The sequence below is a fragment of the Anopheles merus genome, chromosome X (assembly GCF_017562075.2).
Source record: "Anopheles merus strain MAF chromosome X, AmerM5.1, whole genome shotgun sequence".
NCBI lineage: Eukaryota > Metazoa > Arthropoda > Insecta > Diptera > Culicidae > Anopheles > Anopheles merus.
Window position 1 is genome coordinate 9,729,391 of NC_054081.1, and position 20,775 is coordinate 9,750,165.

General features: G+C 48.8%; 1 protein-coding gene across 2 annotated transcripts in view; it reads left to right on the plus strand.

Moving 5' to 3' along the window:
• LOC121596627 (kinesin heavy chain) overlaps positions 1-19,918 on the plus strand; it is a 20,527-nt gene extending 609 nt beyond the window's left edge. For both annotated transcript variants that reach the window (XM_041921856.1, XM_041921769.1), the window contains exons 2-9: positions 965-1,696; positions 8,176-9,014; positions 9,090-10,343; positions 10,466-10,567; positions 16,922-17,039; positions 17,117-17,456; positions 17,550-17,687; positions 17,774-19,918. In XM_041921856.1, the coding sequence (XP_041777790.1) occupies positions 1,550-1,696; positions 8,176-9,014; positions 9,090-10,343; positions 10,466-10,567; positions 16,922-17,039; positions 17,117-17,456; positions 17,550-17,687; positions 17,774-17,787 (2,952 nt within the window). In that variant the 5' untranslated portion in view covers positions 965-1,549 and the 3' untranslated portion in view covers positions 17,788-19,918. The remainder of the gene's footprint in view (positions 1-964; positions 1,697-8,175; positions 9,015-9,089; positions 10,344-10,465; positions 10,568-16,921; positions 17,040-17,116; positions 17,457-17,549; positions 17,688-17,773) is intronic.
• Positions 19,919-20,775: the final 857 nt, after the last annotated feature.

Below are 20,775 nucleotides of genomic sequence, written 5' to 3' on the forward strand. Positions count from 1 at the left end.
AGAAAAAAAAGATAATGAAAGAGAAAAAGAAAGAGAGAGAAAGAAAGAGAAAAAAGAGTGAAAGAGAGAGAGAAAAGCTTTCGGGAAAGTTCCTTTTTTGGGATGTCAAAAAGATGTTTGTATCCTCCTTTCCTTTCCTTTCCTTTCCTTTTTCCTCTCGAATAATTGAAGGTCAGTCACCTGTTTTGGGTGTGTGTGTTTTCTACCCTTAACGTGATGTTGCATTCAAGCTGGAAAGTGTCTCTTACAAGCAGCAAGTACATTTGGACCCCGAAAATTGGCTTCAAGGATGCATTACCACTTGAATCCTTATCAGAGTTTTACATGTCATCGCGGACCCATTTGTTTCGCGGTCGAATGTCAATTCAGCGCACATTGCTTCGCTCAATTCAATCCCGAGCGTCGCTGGAACGCATTTGGAACTCATATTTACCACCACCGCGTGTGCCTTTCTTCAATTCGAACAAGCTTTGGGACACTGTCTACGAGAAAAGCCACCCATGCACCCATTCAAACGAACTCCACTCGACTTGGAACCTTTAGAACATCCATTTTCCACTCATCGCATGACGCACCAAAACACCGCACACAGAAAATGGCAATCGATTTTCCCTCGTGCCGATCGCGCGCGCTCTCCGGCGCTTTTATTTTTCTCCTCTCCTCGTGCTCATCACACACACGCACACGTTTGTGTCTGTGTGTATGCGTGTATGTGTGTGTTGTTGCTGCTTTCTCGGCTGTCGGCGGAGTTTCTCGGGTTTCCGTTGCGCCGTCGTCATCGTCGTCGTCGGTTTTCACGAGCCAGCAGGCAGCAGCAGCAGCAGCTTGTCCCTCCAGTTCGCTATGTAGTGTGGTTCGGTTCACACGAAACCAGCACGGACCGCACGGGTGGTTTGTGCGTGTGTGTGTGTTGTTTGTTCCATTCCTCATACCCCCGTTTCGATCCCTTCCACCGCCCATACAGGTGCACAGCAGGTGGACAGAGACTTGGTGGACGGAAGCCCAGAGACATTTTCCGGGCAAAACAGATTAAAGCAAATCGTGCGTGTGTGTGTGTGCCACACAAACAATAGGAAGCGCCATTAGAAGAAAAAATTGAAGAGTGAAAAAAAAACGGCTCCAAAGAAGTAATTGCAGCAACAAGAAGAAGAAGAAGAAGCAGTGTGTTTGTGTTTTTTTGTATGTGAGTGTGTGCGGGTTTTCCGCCGCTGCGGACGATTCTAGCGAAAAGCTCTCGGGAAAAGCCCCCCAACAACAACAGTGAAAGGAAATCGTCTGTGCACGTGTCTGTGTGTGTGTAAAGTGTCCTAAATATAGCCGCGCACTGTGTGTGTGTGTGCGCGCGCGTGCGAACCTCTGTGTGTATGTGCGCGTTGAGGAGACGCAGCCCCGACCTCCACAACAACGACCTCCGCGCCCACCCACCCAGCGCGAGCGAACGGAGGGCAACAACACTGCTAAGCGGCCAACACACTCCCCGCTCCTGCCCCTTCTACCCTTTCCAGTAGCGTACACACGGACACACGTGTAGACGGCAACAGCAGTCAGGATGTCGGGCGTGCGGGAAATACCGGCGGAGGACAGCATCAAGGTGGTGTGCCGCTTCCGCCCGCTCAACGACAGCGAGGAGCTCGCGGGCTCCAAGTTCGTCGTCAAGTTCCCGTCCGGGCCGGAGGAAAACTGTCTCTCGATCGGGGTAAGTAGGAGGAAAGGAGGGCAAAGGGAAAAAGGGGGGATGACCTTCGGGAGGGAAATTTGGGAAGGTTGTGTGTCTGTGTGTGTGTGTGTGTCTTTGTCACTTGTTTTCGTATTACGCAACCACAAGAACGGGGAAAGCTTTTCCTTTACGGATGTTAAGTCCATGCCGTGTGGTACGGGAAAAGCTTTACTAGTGAAGGGAAATGTGCAAAGCAGCCCCGGCCGCCCGAAAGGGCTGCCAAAACAAAGCCCACAAAGCCTCAAAATGGCGGAACGTGCGCGAACATGAGCCAAACGGAAATAAAATGTGTGTGTCCAAAAAAACGGGAAAAATCAGCTGTAATAACATCCTCCGATGTGTTTGCCTTTTTTCCTCCTGCCCAAATCTTTCTATGTTTGATTTTTTCATTGTTTTATCGCTCAGCTATATTATCTCGCTCTCGCTATCTCTCTCTCTTTCATTTGGGTTTTTGGAGGAAAAAGAAAACCCCCATACATGCCCCCCATGCAACAGAATGTTTGTGCAGTACGCGCAGGCCTCAACGACAGTCATTGCCATTGCTTTATGGTTTTTCTTTTTTGTTGTGAGGGTCGGAATGGAAAAAAATTGAAGAATGGAAAGCTTTTCCGATTTGCCACCTTTGCGGTGCATTAGGTAATTTCCCAGAATGTCTTTTGCAAATCCAAATGAGATTTCTCGATTTCTGTTTGCTGATGGAGTCATCATGTTTCCGGCCATTCCGTTCACGTTCCTGCATGCCTAAATGCTCGGAGGGAGTTTGGCAAACAAAAAACAAAAAAACGTTTGCGACCTTGAAAATTTGGTCAAGCAACTCTGCAAGTTTTGGCCCTATTTGGTACACATGCGCACGGGGACACGGGATGCAGTTTTTTTGGTTTTGGAAGAGATATTAGACATTTAAATACTGCTACAATTCGTGCAAAATATTGCAAAAAAAGGGACAACCATTCTGAATCAAGGACAAACTGTGTGTATGTTTTTTTTTAAGTTTTAATTTAGAATGCTATTTTATTTATTTTTTATTATTACTTGGCTTAGTAGTGGCAGCGCAAGGCAAGCAAGCAAAAGAGACAAGGCAAAGCTTCAACAATCAATCCGGAGAGGGAAAATCAATTTTCTCCTCCCCATTTTCCTCGGCTGCAGCAGGCAGTGGGTGTGCTTTCTCCATCCTCCCGCGGCCGCAATCAACCACAACAACACAGCAGCACACGCCCCTGCCTGCCCATCGATCAACCACCTTCCTCGACTAGCGTGTTGTGTGATGTGTCCACCAAAGAGAGAGAGAGTACCACCATTCAACCGTGTGGAACCGAACCCAATAATAATAATAATAATTGCCCTGCTCTGCTTGCTGCCTCTGCCCCATTGCTGCTGCTACTCTAACTGCTGCTGATGGTACACCGTTTTGTTCGCTTCACGAGACACAAAAACACACCTTTTTTCTGCACTGGATTTTCCTTACCTCTCTATTGATTGTAGTATTACGGGGTTTCATCAGTTTGGGTGTGCATTTTGTTATATATTACCGTGTTTTTTCAACCCCCACACATATACACATATATACTCTCTGTGGAGAGAGAGAGAGACCCGGGGACACAATTGATTTTTTTCTATTCAATCACTTTTAAATAATCGATAAGTATGTATGGGCGGAAAAACATTTCGAAATCAAACTGCATGAACAAACACACATTGCTTTAAACTCAAAGCGAGATTCTAACTCGAGTCGCTGCTTGCATCACACCCACAAAGTGCGGCGCGTGCCGCTACCACTTCCACCACGGAGGCGCACCGTGATCGAGCGCGCTTAAAGGCGTATAGGTTCGCTTGCGTATAAAGATGCTTTTTTTTTGTTAAATCGTTATTAATTAAATTCCAGCGCAACGCATCGCATGTTTACAGTGTTTTCCATGAGTTCTCATAGTTGTGGGACACTTCCTGGGCTCTTTCTTAGAAGAAATGAACTTCATATGATGAAAATTAGACTTTTTGTACAGGCTCCTTGAAAATTCCTATTGGATTTGTTCCACAAGGGTGCTATAGAGTCCATTTCCCATTACATTTAGTTCATTTCAATCAAGAAGGAGGCAACAAAGTGTCCTACTGCTATGAGAACTCCTAGAAAACCCTGTAAACTTACGATTCATCAATACCAGAACATGCGTGTTTGCTTGTGTGTAGGTGTATGTGTTGATTTAATGTTTTTTGCTCTCATTTACCACACCCTTCCCACACACAAGCACACAGCGCGCGCTTGCGAATGAGTCACCAGAGTAAACAATTACCCCATCGGCGCACAGCAAACCCCCACTCGCCTTCTAATAGTGTTTGTGTGTATGTATGTGTGTTTCCTTTTTGTTGTTGTTGTTGCTGGTTCCTGGCCCTAGCGGTCATGCGTTGGCGTGCATTTAATGGCCGGCAGCGTGCGGCCACCATCTTCGTCATCATCATATGCGAAAGCTCGGCTTGCTGCTTCTTGTACCGTTGTGCGCCTGCAGCACGGCACGGCACACAGCCTTTCTTCTCGCTTCCCACTCGCCGCTCCTTCTCGCCTACACCGTATATACTGTGATGTGTGTAGTGGGACACGGTAAGGTGGTGTTGTACTGCGGCACGTTGCCATTGCCAGCGTTGGCTCTCCAGTGTACAGGATGCCCACATTTGGTGGAGTTTTTGGAGCGGTGTGCAGCAAGAAAAGACACAACAGCAACCCTTTGCCGATGCCGATCAACCCTCCTGCTCGTGCGGTACTGACTGGCCGTTTCTTGACACCTCGTTTATCAGCGCATCAGCCATAAGAAGGTAATGAGTGACGTCAGGTTCGGCGTTTCAGGCCGCGAGATACGCGTGTGTTGGGGCAAGAAACGTTTGGAATGAGCGCATCCGACATCACGCTTTGGCGGTGTCATGTGTTTTTAGTTAGATTCAAATTATGGTTAGCAGCCTACCAACAAAATTAAGAGACACCCCACGTGGTGGAGGCAAAGAAGGTGAACGATTGGCAGACAGTAAGGAAGAGAAGCAGAGTTGACAGAAAAAACGAACGATGCCACTCACCAAAAAAATGTACCGAACTTCATCTCTCCAGCAGAGCGTGTGCGTTGTGCTGAATCATCGTCCATCTCCTCCCCCCCCCCCCCCCCGATCGACCAGTGGAATGGGGGATGTGTGATGATCTCGCAACGATTCCTCCTTATCCTCTTTCTTGTGCCACTTTGGGGCGTACGTACGCGGGGAGTCATCTTGTGCTGAATTTTATGATAGTTTTTTTTTATTATTAGTTTTCCGTAGCTTCTTCTCCGAGAGCTGAGCTGCTGAGCCAAACCAGTGGAACCACACTGGGCTGGGGGAGGCCGCGCTCATGAAAGAGTGTGCTTTTTGCCCCCCGGCCCCCCATCCCTAGACCGACCGAAGGAGAGTGTGGCCAGCCTTTCGGACGACTGGCGCGGGCAGAAGGAAAGCTATAAATAAAAGCGCTCGAAACTTTCCGACTTGCGCCCGTGGTGGGGTTTTTGTTTTCTTCTTCTTCATCTTCATCCCCCGTTTGCTATGCCCTTCTTCTTTCGTTGGTTAAATTGCTCGCTGCCTCTGCCGCTCCTCATAATGCTCGGGCAGCAGTGCACACCGGAAGCAAACCGCACTGAACCGTGGCGTGGTTAGTGCTCTGGAAATATGTGTATGTGTGTGTGTGTGTTGTGCTTTTTTCTTCTTCTTTTGCTATATATTCGCTAACGCTTATTATAATATAATTTATACATACACCACTGCCTTTACTTCGAACTCATATACCAACGGGCACATATACACGTGGAGGGTTTGCACGCTTCAGTGGGTCAGCTGGACTGTGCTCGCAGCTAACGGCGCGATGGAAAGTCTGACCAACTAAGGAGAAGAAGCAATAGAAGAAAAACCTCACACACACACACGCGCGTAGACGAAAGCTCTAGAAATTTGGTTGTGTGTGAAAGGGAAGAAAACACCAATCTGCCAAGCCTGTCTTCACGGGCACGCAACCCCCATTGCACAACAAATGAAATTGCTGGACCTTGCTGGTGTGGTATCGTGGCACTCACTGCCAACTAAGACCCACAGTTGCTTTACTGAACCTGTGTATCACGATGGGCGTCTGAGTGGATTGAAATGTCTATTCCAGCAGATGTTCTAATGTGGGGAAATGCTCCAAGGACCACAGAGATTCTCCGCTGGTGTACATTGGAATTGAAACAGAGAAAGAATAGGCTCTACAATGGCTTTCAAAGATAGTCTGGAACAATGTTGCGGTGTTTCTCATGCGCTGGAATTTAATAATAATAATCAAATGAGCTCAACAACTTAGAAGACAGAAAGAATTAGATTTTTTAAATTCCAAGTTGCCTAGAACTTCTCCAAAAGTTGTTTCCATAATTCTGACAGGCTGAAATCACATGTATAGGCTAAGAATGCCACAGGAGATGTTTCTCATGCTTCTCTGGAATGATGCCTAAACGCCTAATAATCAGATTCTCTGGATGGTTTGGATATTGTTTCTTTTAAAGGTTTGAATATCTTTCCCAAAATTTGAGATACTCTTGGAAAATGTACCAGCGCCTCAAACATTCATTCGATCAGCTATTTATAAATATATTTTCCTGGAAATATGTTTTGAGTGACATTCTCAAAATTACGCATCCCATCATTGCACAACAAATGAAATAGAAGGTCCCAATGCCTTGTTGGTGTGGTACCGTGGCACTCACTGCCAAGAGAAACACATTTGCTGTACTGATCCTGTGTGTTAAGATGAGCTTCTGAGTGGATTAGAAGGTCTATTCCAGCAGACGTCCTAATGTGTGGAAATACTCCAAGGACGCCAGTACATTGCAATTGAAACCGAGAAGGAGTAGGCTCTACAATGGCTTTCAAAGTTGGTCTGGAACAACGCTGCGGTGTTTCTGGTACGCTGGAATTTAATAATAATAATCAAATTAGCTCAATAGCTTGAAAGGTAGAAAGAATTATATTTTTTTTTTATTTCAAGTTGCCTAGAACTTCTCCAAAATGTTGCTTCCAGAATTCTGGCAGACAGAAATCACATGCAATGGCTAAGAATGCCACAGGAGATGTTTCTCATGCTTCTCTGGAATGATGCCTAAACGTCTGATAATCAGATTCTCTGGATGGTTTGAGCATTTGGGTTTTTAAAGGTTTGAATCTCTATTCCAAAAATTGGGATGCTCTTGGGAAATGCTGGTCCATTGCTGGGCCTCAAACATTCATTCTATCAGCCACTTATGAATGTATTTTTCAGAAAATTTCTTTTGAGTGATTGTTTTTTCCCTGAAAATTACATTTTGAAAGACATCCTACTCACTAGAACATCGGAATGATACAAATTATTCGCTCCGTAGTCATACCCTTTTTTAAGATCTTTGCGTCAGTATTACCGTAACGCAACTCAATGCTGTAAAAAAGACCATTACAGTATAGTGCACGCCGGAGCATACGGGAGGGCCTGGTAGCTAGCAAAACGACTGCTCCAAGCTCCCGCAATTCCACCCGGAGCGGCCGAGTGATATCGATTTTATGTACCGCTCATTAGCTGCGCACACCTCAACCATCACCCGCGCACCGGTGCTCGTGTGGCGTACGTGTATGATTGCAATGAGATCATCAGCACTGCCGTTGTTAGAATGCTAAAAGAAGCCTGCATGTTGTCCGCTTGCCATGGAAAAAGAAGAAAACACGCACACACACACACCCGACAGTGAAAGAAGAGCCGAAATGGGTTCAAATTTCTCTCCACACAATTCCTCTACCACTGGTGCCGATCCTGCCCACCCTACGCCAAAACTCAAAAGTGACAAGTTAGATAGAAGGTTACAAAGGTTGGTGAATCGTACATTTGCGCTTCACTTTAGCATGGAGTGTGTAGCATGTTTGCTCATCTGCGCCAACAATCTTCGCCGCCACATCGGGTATCATGTGGATTACCCTATTTCTATCTCTCTCTTTCTTTCGCCCATTATAAACCTCATCCTCTCGAGCGAATTGTTTGTGTGCTCTGATTCGGCGGCTGCGTTGCCTCTTCACTATCTGTTTTGCCAACCTACTCTCTCTCTCTCTCTCTCCTCGGCAGGGCTGTGGCGAGTCTGTTTATTTTAAAAGGCATGACGAATCGCGGCAGCATATCCGCGCGGATACGTCTTGTCTTACACAGCGGTTGCGTGTGACGTTCGCTTTGCTCATCCTCAAACCCCTGAGGGGAGCAGCGTTGCTCCAATATATGATCATCGCCGTCCAGCATTCCCGGACGTCGAGGCACGTTGCGAGGGTTTTTTTTGGGAGAATGTTGTTAGGCTTTAGTGCATTTGATAACTTCAACTTGAAAGATGCTCTAACATCAGCAATCATTGTTGTAGAGATAATTCGATACGTCATAGTACTAACCACTTTCTCTCTCTCTCTCTCCGACACAGGGCAAGGTGTACCTGTTCGACAAAGTGTTCAAGCCGAACGCGACACAGGAGAAGGTGTACAATGAGGCGGCGAAATCCATCGTGTCGGACGTGCTGGCCGGCTACAACGGCACGATCTTCGCGTACGGCCAAACGTCGTCCGGCAAGACGCACACGATGGAGGGCGTGATCGGCGACCCGGCCAAGCAGGGCATCATACCGCGCATCGTGAACGACATCTTCAACCACATCTACACGATGGAGATGAACATCGAGTTCCACATCAAGGTGTCGTACTACGAGATCTACATGGACAAGATCCGCGACCTGCTGGACGTGTCGAAGGTCAACCTGAGCGTGCACGAGGACAAGAACCGGGTGCCGTACGTGAAGGGCGCGTCCGAGCGGTTCGTCTCGAGCCCGGAGGAGGTGTTCGAGGTGATCGAGGAGGGCAAATCGAACCGGCACATCGCGGTGACGAACATGAACGAGCACTCGTCCCGCTCCCACTCGGTCTTTCTGATCAACGTCAAGCAGGAGAACATGGAGAACGAGAAGAAGCTGTCCGGCAAGCTGTACCTGGTCGATCTGGCCGGCTCGGAGAAGGTGTCGAAGACGGGCGCGGAGGGCACGGTGCTGGACGAGGCGAAGAACATCAACAAATCGCTGTCCGCGCTCGGCAACGTCATCTCGGCGCTGGCGGACGGCAACAAGACCCACATCCCGTACCGCGACTCGAAGCTGACCCGCATCCTGCAGGAGTCGCTCGGTGGCAATGCGCGCACCACGATCGTCATCTGCTGCTCGCCCGCCAGCTTCAACGAGTCGGAAACGAAGTCGACGCTCGATTTCGGCCGCAGGTAATGTTGCGTGCGTGCGCTTCTGTAATATTCATCTTTAAATGTGCCTTTTTTTCTTTTTCGCCTCACCCACAGAGCCAAGACGGTGAAGAACGTGGTGTGCGTGAACGAGGAGCTGACCGCGGAGGAGTGGAAGCGGCGGTACGAGCGGGAGAAGGAGAAGAACACGAAGCTGAAGGGCAAGATCGAGAAGCTCGAGGCGGAGCTGGCCCGGTGGCGGGCGGGCGAAACGGTCAACGTGGAGGAGCAGCTCGACCTGCAGCAGGACGCGATGGAGGCGAGCACGCCGAACGTGGAGGTGCTGCTCGCCCAGCCGGCCGATCTGCCGGTGCCGGCGACGCCGGGCGGCGGCGGCCTGCCCCTGTCCGCCGAGCGCGACACGCTCGAGGTGGAGCGGGAGCGCCTGTACCAGCAGCTGGACGAGAAGGACGAGGAGATCAACCAGCAGTCGCAGTACGTGGAGAAGCTGAAGGAGCAGATCATCGACCAGGAGGAGCTGATCGCGAACACGCGCCGCGACTACGAGAACCTCCAGTCGGAGATGACGCGCATCCAGCAGGAGAACGAGAACGCGAAGGAGGAGGTGAAGGAGGTGCTGCAGGCGCTCGAGGAGCTCGCGGTCAACTACGACCAGAAGTCGCAGGAGATCGAGCTGAAGAACAAGGAGATCGACATGGTGAACGACGAGCTGCTGCAGAAGCAGACCACGCTGAACAGCGTCCAGTCGGAGCTGCAGCAGCTGAAGGACATGTCGTCGCACCAGAAGAAGCGCATCAACGAGATGCTGACCAACCTGCTGCGCGACCTGTCCGAGGTCGGGCAGGCGCTCGCCGCCGACCAGAACGAGATGAAGATGAACGTGGAGGCGTCGGCGGGCAAGGTCGAGGAGGAGTTCACCGTCGCCCGGCTGTACATCAGCAAGATGAAGTCGGAGGCGAAGAACCTGTCCGCCCGGTGCGCCAACCTCGAGACGCTGCAGCAGGACACCTGCCGGAAGGTGGGCGACTACGAGAAGGATCTGAGCGAGTGCCGGCTGCTGATCTCGCAGCACGAGGCGCGCATGAAGTCGCTGCAGGAGTCGATGCGCGAGGCGGAGAACAAGAAGCGCACGCTCGAGGAGAACATCGACGCGCTGCGGGAGGAGTGCGCCAAGCTGAAGGCGGCCGAGCAGGTGTCGGCGGTGAACGCGGAGGAGAAGCAGCGGGCCGACCAGCTCAAGGTGGCGTTCGAGAGCCAGATGGACCAGCTGCGCGACGTCCACACCAAGCAGGTGTCGGCGCTGCGCGACGAAATCTCCGAAAAGCAGGAGCTGATCAACGAACTGAAGGAGTAAGTGTGGGGGGGTGGATGAGGAGAAGCTGCTTTGTCCTGTGGGGGGGGGGGGGGTGTGTGGGTGTGTGTGTGTGTGCGAGCGTATTGCTAATGATTCTTTTTTTTTTTTTGTATTTCAGCACCAACCAAAAGCTGACGCTTGCCCACCAGCAGATGACGGCGGACTACGAGAAGCTGAAGCAGGAGGAGCAGGAAAAGTCGGCCAAGCTGCAGACGCTTATGTCAGTATCACCCTTCCCAGACTCGCTACTATTAACACCGTCACAGCATACTACTACTACCACAACCACTACCTTCCACAACCATCATCCATCTAACCTCGATTCGAACAAGCTCCTAGAACAGCAACAGTATCACGAAAAGCAGCAGCAGCAGCACGACTGGCTAGCGCTGGAGGCGGACCCACTGTCCGCCAAGCGCCGGACGCCCCTCGACTACCAGTCGGGGCTGGCGTCACCCGCCTCCAGCGTGGAGCTCGTGCGCCTACTGCAGGCCGTCCTCAGTGAGGGCGAACAGCAGCACCAGCAGCCGTGCAAGATAGCGTCTCCCGTCGGTCAGCGACTGTCGAAGCGCGACAAGAACCGGGCGAACGAGGAAAACGCCAAACTGACACCGTCCTCGACACCGGAACGGCACCACCACCAGCAGCAGCAGCAGCAGCCGCCCGCCCGCAAGCGTGCCACCAAATCGCGCCGGGTGCTGAACCTGCGGGCGAAGCGGGACGATGAGCGGGAAACGCCCGGCCTGGCGGCGGCCGTTGCACCGCCCGGCAGGCACCGGTGCCGCTCGGCCGACTCCTCCCCAGCACCGTGCGTCGCCGGCACCGAGCTGGAGGGGGTGTGCGGGTGGCCCGGCCGGCTGATCAGCTCGCTGCTGCCGAAGGGCATGCCGACGCTGCAGCTCCATCTGCTCATCTCCCTCACGATGGTGCTGCTAACGCACCGCTGCCCGCAGTTTATGCTGGTGCTGTAAAATAATCCACCCACGGGACTCCCCCATTCCCCCCCCCCCTCTATTTCTTTTTTTCTGTGCGTGGCAATGGTATCTCCTGCTCACTGTGTAATGGTGTGGCAAGTTGATATCGTTTTGTTTTTTTCGTTTCGATTGTTTTGTATAAAGTTTTAGAGCAAAAAGAAGCTTGCTTGGCAAAAAAGCAAAACGCTCAGTATTAGAGTTGCAAAAAAAACCCCTCATTTTGCCTTATCCCGCCCATAGCGATAACGGCGATAACGCATCTCGGAGAAGCTCAAAACTCAAGCGCTGCACATTGCGACGCGGTTTGGCGTGATTTATTGTTAGCTTTTCCATCCTTCCGGAGCATCTCTTCTGTTTTTCTTTTTCTTTTCTTTTACTATGACAGGAAAATGAGCATTTTTTCCGCATCGAATCTTCTCATCCTTTGACCTGGAGACGCACGCTCTCTCACGCGCGCAAACCGTCACGTTACTGTGTGTTGTTAGTTCTGGTAGTTACGATCCGACCAACCTGCCTGTGGCGACTGGTGGGGCAGATATTGTGGAAGCGCTTACGTTCACGTTTCCCTTTCCCACCCCCACGGTGGGTGGCAGGATCAACGATAAGTTAGATTACGCCCTAGTTAAATGTTGTTGACTAATATGTAGAGCTACTAGCACCACCGGACCACCCCCCACTCCCAGGCACGCAAAAAGTCGGCGCCGGACCGCGGTGGTTGTACGATAAATGAAGAAAAAAATAGCTGCTCCATTTACGCTCCCAAACTCTTCACCCCAAAAAAGGCCTTTTTGCTTCTGTGATAGCAAAAACAAAATCCCCCCCCCTCAGTCCCTCAGTCATAATAGTATTATAGAGCAGCGACGATGTGGAACGAACAACTGAGGGTGGTGGGAAAGACTTCTTCTTCTCTAAAAAAAGATTGTGTAAGATAAAATCAGGGGGACACACACTTTATCTTATCGTTCGAAGAAGAGCAAGAAAAAAACTAAGTTCGATTAGGATATCTACCGGTTTGCGCAGTCACTTTTGCTGCATTGTTACGTCACGAATGTGTATGTTTTTTTTTTTTTCAAATGATTTTTATGTTTGTGCGTGTATAAATTTCAGTTTTGCATTGTACGTTAAGCTCGCCGCTAAGCCCACTGCCTCTCGAAGCGGTGGAAGGATTTACGTTAGGTTTTAGTTTTTAGTTTGCAAACTATTTTCTGTATCTCGCACCATCATCGTTCGTGGTGGTGGTGAGGTAGTGGGATAAGCGTTTGCTGAAGGGTGTGTGCAATACAGTGGGTCACAGTCAGTGCTGCAAAATGTCACTGTCAAAGTCACAAAAACAATCGGACTGAAACAAAATCCATGTCAGCGTCATCGTACTCAATTGTGATAATCAGAGGTGATACTCAGAACGATTGGTGTGATCAATGCAATGCTTCGTGACATTTTTACATTAGTCATGACAAATTCTTACTGAAACTGAATCATGTCAGCGTCACGAGCTCTACTGTGATGATCAGAGGTGAGACTCAAACAATTGGTGCGACCATCACATGCTTGGAGACATTGTGTGCAACCAACTCTTGATCAGTCGGTGATCATCGCGATAGTCATGGGAAATATGCGGTGCTGGCGAGTGGTCCCAAGCAGAGAATGAGCATGGTTTCTCGCTCTGTTTGAACTGACAGACAATCAAACCAAACAGAGCGAGAAAGAATGCTCCTTTTTGCTGCTTGGGACCACACGCCAAGTATATTCCAAGAATGTCGTGATTATCACCGACAGAAATTGTCGTGACCAAGTGAGTGATGAAAAGCTGGGTGCTAAACAAAATGTCATCAAGCATGTGATCGGTCCCCGAACTGTTTGAGTCTTACCTCTAATCATCGCAGTTGTTTACGTGACCTGATATGAGCTTCGTTTCAAACATGAGTGTTGGTGACTGGAAGCACTGCTCACAGCCAGAAAAAGTCATGATTATTATCATGAGGCATTACGCTCAGCTCGTCAGTCAGAGTATTGGACGTTGGTCGCAAACATTCGCATGTCGTGTTCGGCAAATCATGACGCACTCTCATCGAGTATCAGCAATGAGCATCAAGCTACCACGGATAGGTTCATTGTTTCGCATGCTTATATCTCGTGATGCTCATGGCATTTTGCAGCACTGGCCACAGCTCTGCTGGCGGTGTGGCACACACTATAGGGTTTGTAGGGAAGCGGCCCTCATCAGCCCAAGGAACTTCGCCTGCGCGGCGTGGCAATATTGAACGAGCTGTGATAAAGATAAAGAACGCAAGAGAGAGAGCAAGCGCAAGTAGTGCATTAGGTTTTCGATTAGCGATTGCTTTTGTGTTAGCAATACAATGCTCCACCCGTCCCCCCGTCCCCCTTAGGCTGCCACTCCTGTTTCGCGTGCTAAAACGCTCACCCAAACAAGCCCGATGCGGGATCACACTCTTGACAGGCGATAAAGACGACGCACAGAATCCGATGAAGAGGGTTCGATCACTCGCGAACACGCCGGTACGGGCGTGCATAATCCTTTCGCTATTAAAAAAAACACCCACAGACACAAACACACACACACATAGACACATACATGAGCCCACTAAACGTGCCCAATTTTCTTGATATCTGTTTTCGTTCTATCGCGCTAGCCATCTCCCTTATTAGGACCCCTTCGCTTTCGAGATGTGCTTTTTGGATGTTTTTTTTTTTATTTTAAATTATATCTCCCCCCCCCCCCCTCTCTCTACTTCGAACATTTTCGTTGTGCTGATGTGTGTACATTCCGATTAGGTGTTAAGCCTTTACGACGTTTTATTGATTATCCGTTGCTAATTTTATTGTATTGTTGTCACTTTTTGTTGTTATTTTGTTTCCTTTACTTTTAACTCATTAACTTTAAACTCATCCATAACTTTGCAGGTCGCCCCTCCCGCCAAGTTGTTTCACTGTTTCGTTTTGTTTTGTTGTAGTTTTTTAGCCCGTTTTTCACAATTTTTGTTTTCAGCTTTTCTCCCCCATGTATGTCGCGCTACCATTACGCTGGTTGCACCGCCGAAGACGTGGCGGCAGTGGGGGCTGATATTTCTGTACTTTAAAAGCAAAAAAAAACCCTAATTAACCTAAAACATTGAACGCCCCGCTAAGCGCCGAAAAGCCGAAGCCCACCTACCCCTCACCCTGGAGCCGAGCTTCCTCTCTTTTTTGTTTTGTTGAACGGAACTGTCACACCGCCAAATCGATGGATTGGTCAGGGCACATTTTTTGTTTTTGTTTTTAACAAAAGACTTCAACAGACACTTTCCCAGGACGGCCCAGGAAAGTAAGGGTAGGAATGAAGAAGCATTGTAGCGAAAAGAGAGCAAAAAGAAGAAGAAGAAGAAGAAGAAGACAGTTAGAGAGCAGAGTACGAAGGTGTCCAGACCGCGACCCCAGACACATCGGCCGCCTATCTAGTGCTTCCAGGCCTCCAGGTTCCTCTGGCGTGTCCTCCGCAGCGTCCGTCCAGAATGGCGTGAACCAGCGATCCAGGCTTCGGGGCGGGCGAGTGCGTGCGTGTGCGTTTCTGTTCTGATTTTTAGGTTTTTCTAGGTTTGCTCCGGCGGGACTTCTGCGGCGAGCAAGCGTGCGCGTGCGGTTCGGCGTGCCAGGTTGCTGTGCTACGACGTTGCGGTGTTACTGGGAGCTCAGCGAATCAGATGGATGGCGGCACTAACCTTCCCATTGCCTTCCGACTCATCTTGAAATCTTCGATAAGCGAAACGCGAAACACAAAAGCGAAATGAGAACATATATGAGCGTACTGTATCGCGTCGCAATACGTTTTTGCCGGTAAGCCAGGATCGACCAGTCAGACTTCGGAAGCGGTAGGCTCTAGCAAATATCTAGACAGAGACTGACTTAGAGCTAGGACGAATCTAGGCTTGCAGTCGTTAGGGATACTTTGACGAAAAAAGAGAGAGAGAAGAGAGAGAGAGAGAGAGAGAGAGAGAGAGAGAGAGACATTGGACTGCGTTAGTATCTACCAACAACCACCACGACCAGTTGCGACCATGCGGCTTGCGGGGTTGCGGGCATAAAGAGGAAAGGGCTTCCCGGGCTGCGACGTCTCCGGCTGTAAGCGACGAACTTTTGTTTGTTTGTTTGTTTGCTTTTTTTTTGCCTTCGTGAAGCAGTGTACAGTAAACCAACAAGCAAAAACAAAAAAACAACCTGCCCCTCCCCGCACACCACCACCCCTCCGCCTGGTAGATGTTTTATGTTTCAGTTCCATCTCTTCCGTTCTGTATTATGCCTGAACAGTTTTTTGTTGTTTTCTTCTCTCTCTCTGTACTACTGGAACTATCATACTACCATCCTTTATATAAATGTACTCCTTTTTGCGTTTGAAATGTACACTCTCTCTAGCTCTCGCTCTCTTTAGTTCAGCTTCGAACGAAAAAAAGGATACGTATACGTACGAACAGAGCACGCACTATAAACATGCACCCCAAAATAACTCAAACAGACTTAACTGTGCAGACACACATACAAAGCTATATTGCTTAAACTCACACACCCACACACACACACACACACACACACACACACACACACACACACACACACACACACACACACACACACACATATCATACGGAGAGAAAGTTCGGGCTGCTATCTGCGCGCGTAGACAACGACCAGCTATCGCTAGTCACTAACGCCGCGCACACAATCCACCCGAAGGCAGGCAGCGCAAGGGGTCAGCTAATACAGGACAATAAGCGGGAGTGAAAACCGGATGGGGCCAGCAGACGCCCTTGCTAAAGAGATTCCTTTTCCGTAGATTATGCCGCGCTTGTTTCCGCTTTTGCAGTGCGGTCCGCCGGATCGGTTTGTGTAGCCAATCGAATACCAGCGCAGTAACGCTAGAATTAAGCATTTGACTGGGCAGATCATGCCCGCACACTAATGTGTCCCCCCCTCCCCGGTACTGGACGCAGGGAAGGTGCTGTAGTGAAAATGAGAAAAAAAGAAAAAAAATGCCCGCGTGGCTTTGTGTGTACAGTAAAGGAAGCGGAGAGGAGAAATTCAGAAAATCAAAAAGAAAAACAAACCAAATATGTTATGTACAGTTTATAAGCTAAGAGAGATGATCATATATATATATATACAGATATTTATATATACATAAGTATAATGCAGAACCTGGTAGGAGAGAAGGCTAATCGGAAAGTGAAACAACAAAAAAAGTGTAAATGTATGTTTTTGCTGGAACAAAACGAAAAACAAAACTAAAGATGTGGTCGACGTTACTGTGCTGCGCGCTAAGCAGGTGGAGAGCAACACTGTAATCGTAATGCGAGGGAGAGATAGGGAGAGATAGGCAGCGGAAGCGAAGCATGAAAACACGTATGAAACAACCAAGCAAAAACCGAGTTAATTAAACGTAAAAAAAGACACGAATATGTACGCAAACTCTGTTCTCATTTCGTTTTACGTTATCGATTATCGTTGATTTTTACGTTACACGTCTAGCGTTTAGTGCGCGCTCGTATCTTCCTTACTAACCGGTGGGCTATGTGTCTGGCTGTGGTTTTGTTTTTGTTTTACCCTTGCAGGCTTACCGACGAGCGACGCGAACAGGCCCGCAAGGATCTCAAGGGGCTGGAGGATACGGTGGCCAAGGAGCTCCAGTCGCTGCACGCGCTGCGCAAGCTGTTCGTGCTCGACCTGCAGGTACGCGTGGTGTTGCGCGCGCGCGTGTCGTTTGTTTCGTTGTAGCTAATCCCTTTTGTCTTCCCCTTTGCATCCAGGCCCGCATCAAGAAGTCACTGAACTCGGAGGACACCGAGGACGATGGCGGCTCGCTCGCCCAGAAGCAGAAGATTTCCTTCCTCGAGAACAACCTCGAGCAGCTGACGAAGGTGCACAAGCAGCTCGTGCGGGATAATGCGGACCTGCGGTGCGAGCTGCCCAAGCTCGAGAAGCGCCTGCGGACCACGGTCGAGCGGGTGAAGGCGCTCGAGACGGCGCTGAAGGAGGCGAAGGAGGGTGCGATGCGCGACCGGAAGCGCTACCAGTACGAGGTGGACCGCATCAAGGAGGCGGTGCGCCAGAAGAATTTGGCCCGCCGCGGACCGCAAGCACAAATCGGTAAGCCGCGCCAGGCCCACTCGGGAGCGCTGTTTGGGGTGGAAAATTAATACTTCGTTTTTGTTTTTTTTTGTTTGCCTTTTCCATTCGCAGCTAAACCTATTCGAGCCGGCCAGGGGCAATATCTGTTCAAGAGTGGCGGTACGGGCGCGGCCACCACGGCACCAGGCGGCGGCACCGCCATCACGCCGAAGGCAATGGCGGACGAGAAGCGAAAGTCCCAGATTAAGGGTAATTATGTTCGCAGCCACGGGCGAGAGGGAGCACCATTATTCATACCTTCTTTTTCTTTTTGCTGTTTTCTTTTTTGGTTTTAGACATGGACAGTTGAATGCATTTTGGCGTGTAGCGAACAAAATGCGCGGGCGGTTTAGTAGTAGTGGTAAAAGCGTCAAATGATGGAGCGAAAGCAGCAAATGCAACAACAACAACAACAACTACAGCAAATTCCGTCGCGGAAGAACTGGAGACGGGGAAGAGAGAGATACAAACACATACAGATTCATTACACACACTCTTGCAAAATCCGGCAATGCAAAAAAAACGGTATCTAGGAAGCTATTACAACGTGCGACAGGAAAGCAGGCCCCCTCCCTCGCCCCACGAAAGCTCATTTATAGACATGCTTACAGACACACACACCGTTCGGCTCTTTCTCTCTAGCTCTCTCTCTCTCTCGCGTGTCCCGGTCCAACATTTATTTAGGTTTGAAATTTATGCTCAATCCCCTCTTTCCCTTATTTTTCATGGCGTTTAATTAACAACACCACCACCCCAACATAGAGACAGAATAGCGAAATTGTAAAGATATTTACTATTATGTTCTGTGTGCGTACTACACTATTATTATTATTATTATTGTATTTTTATTATTATTATTCTTATACCTTAATAACGTAATTTTTTTGTCATTCGTTTAAGTCAGTAGCAAAAAGAGACGAACAATGAGCGAGAGAAAGAGAGAGAAAGAGAGAGAGAGAGAGAGAGAGAGAGAGAGGAAGCAGGGTAGCAACAAACGTTCATACACACATACATACACAACACCGGTTAACAGAATGAGATAATTAGAATGAGTGTGGACAGGGAAGGAACACAACAGGGCTCGCGCCTAGGTTAACGGCAAAGGCTTGTGAGACGATTAAAAAAAATCAACTGAGTGGGCTATAAACAAGAAGGTGGAGAAGTAAATATTGTGCTTATCGCTTTGAGTAAGTTTAACAAAAGAAAAGAAAAGAAAACGAAGCAGACGAAAAAAAAAGTAAACAGAAAACCACTTTATAACAATTTAACGCTAATTATACTTGTGATGGCTGCCGATATATACTGCGCGCTACTACGATAGAATGGGGCAGACAGGGGGAGGAGGGGGTTTATTTTTTTGTTTTGTTTGGAGAGAAAGTGCAATAGAATATCGTGAATCATTCCTCCTTATTTACGTCCTTTTTTTTTCGTCTTAAATAATTATCTATCTCTCCCGCACGCATGCATACGTACACACGGCCACAAATTCGTATAAACAGTCCACCTTTTTGTTTGTGATCTCGTTCAGTCTAATGGTATGCTCTAGTTAAAAACAAAAACCACATGCTCTTGCCGGTAAATGGAAACGAAAAAAAAAAAACTTTGAACAAAAAGCGAAGTATAATTACAGCGAGAAGGCCAGATAGAGAGAGAGAGACTGGAGGGAATTCAGATCGAGAGAAAGTCCGTTAGAAAACAGAGTATATAAGGTGGAGGGCGGTAAACTAAATGAAGCAAAGCAAGCCCTTCGAGGCGTCTCCATTTCTTCTCCAGATATAAACACACACACACATACACACATTCAACAGCTCTTAAATGGACGGTCTATTTTAGGGTGAAACACGCTGAACCGGAAGTGAGAGAATGCCGCCCTGGTTGTATCTCACTTTTCCCAGCGTGTGTTTGTGTGTGTGTGTGTGTGTGTATTGAGGTGAATGTTTTTTTTATCCTTTTAACACCGATCAATGTCTTGTTGTGTCGCTTCGCAAACGGAAAACAAAAACCGGCGCGCTCGGTCTAAGGTCTAAGGGCACGAGAAGAGTGGGGCTAAAGTATATGGGCTAAAGTTGGCTAAAATCTAGGGAGTAACGAAGGAAATTTGAAAGTTAGAAAAAAATGACAACACACACACACACACACACACATACATACATTTATATCTTCTACATACATACCACAATCAGTCTGGTGGTGTGGTGTGGGTGGTGCTTCGATTCGATTAAAAAGCGATTAAAAAGATTTACAAAACAAGCCGGGGAGAAAAATGGAGGCAACCCCCTTCCCACTCACTCCCCCCTCACCTCCCTGAAGGCGATGGATATGATCCATTCCCGAGGGGAGGTTGTGGGTGGGCTTGGAAATCCCGAAATCTCGCGTTTGGGTGCTTATAGAATGAAGCAGAGAGAGAGAGAGAGAGAGAGAGAGAGAGAGAGAGAGAGAGAGAGAAGAAAAAACAGGAAAAACCAAGAACACAAACAAACACACACACGTCATGTAATCACACACGCTTTTCATGCCGTTGCTGCTGCCGCCGCCGCCGCCGCCCAGCATCCCCAAAATTATTCAGGCGCGCGCCCAGACGAGGTCGAACGGTTGCTGTGTGGGCAGGAGGACGGGGGAAGGATTGGCCTGCGATAAATTGCGCTAATAAACCTTATTCTAACATTGCAACACATGATGTAGCTCCAGAACCATCATCCCCCCTCCCCTCCCCTTCCCCCCTTCTCGCTCGAGTCTCTGTCCGGGGCCTCCAATCCCGATCGCCCGACCGCTCCCTGGACTTTTTGAATTACTGCTTATTTTAGTGATCAAACAAAAATATACAACTGATGGTAAAACAAGACAAACGAGCAAGCCGACCAGCGTGTATGTTTTATGTCGCGTTTATTAAGTTTGCGGTGGAAAAGCTTTATCTTTTCCGAGTCTTGATGACACTTTGGAGCGGGGGCTAAAGTACGGCTAAACGTACTTTTGCGCAACTCTATTAACCCATCCCATAATATCGCTCATTTTAAATATTGCACCGTGACATTTGGCGCCTACGTTGTACTCCATTCTTGGGAACAACCCCCTGTAAACCAACCCCAAACAAGCAAGCAAAAGGGAGATCCCAAGTTCCTGGAACTCCCAGCACATGCAATATTCCAGCCCGTGAAACATTTCGCGGTTGAAACGTTTCAAACGTTTGAAATTTAACTCGGCAAAAGCTCAGCCCGCACGCGTGTGCTTGTTCAGCCAGCGGTGCATGTGTCAAACGGGAAGCTTCCGAATAGGGGTTGAAGCTGTCACTCCAGCCGGG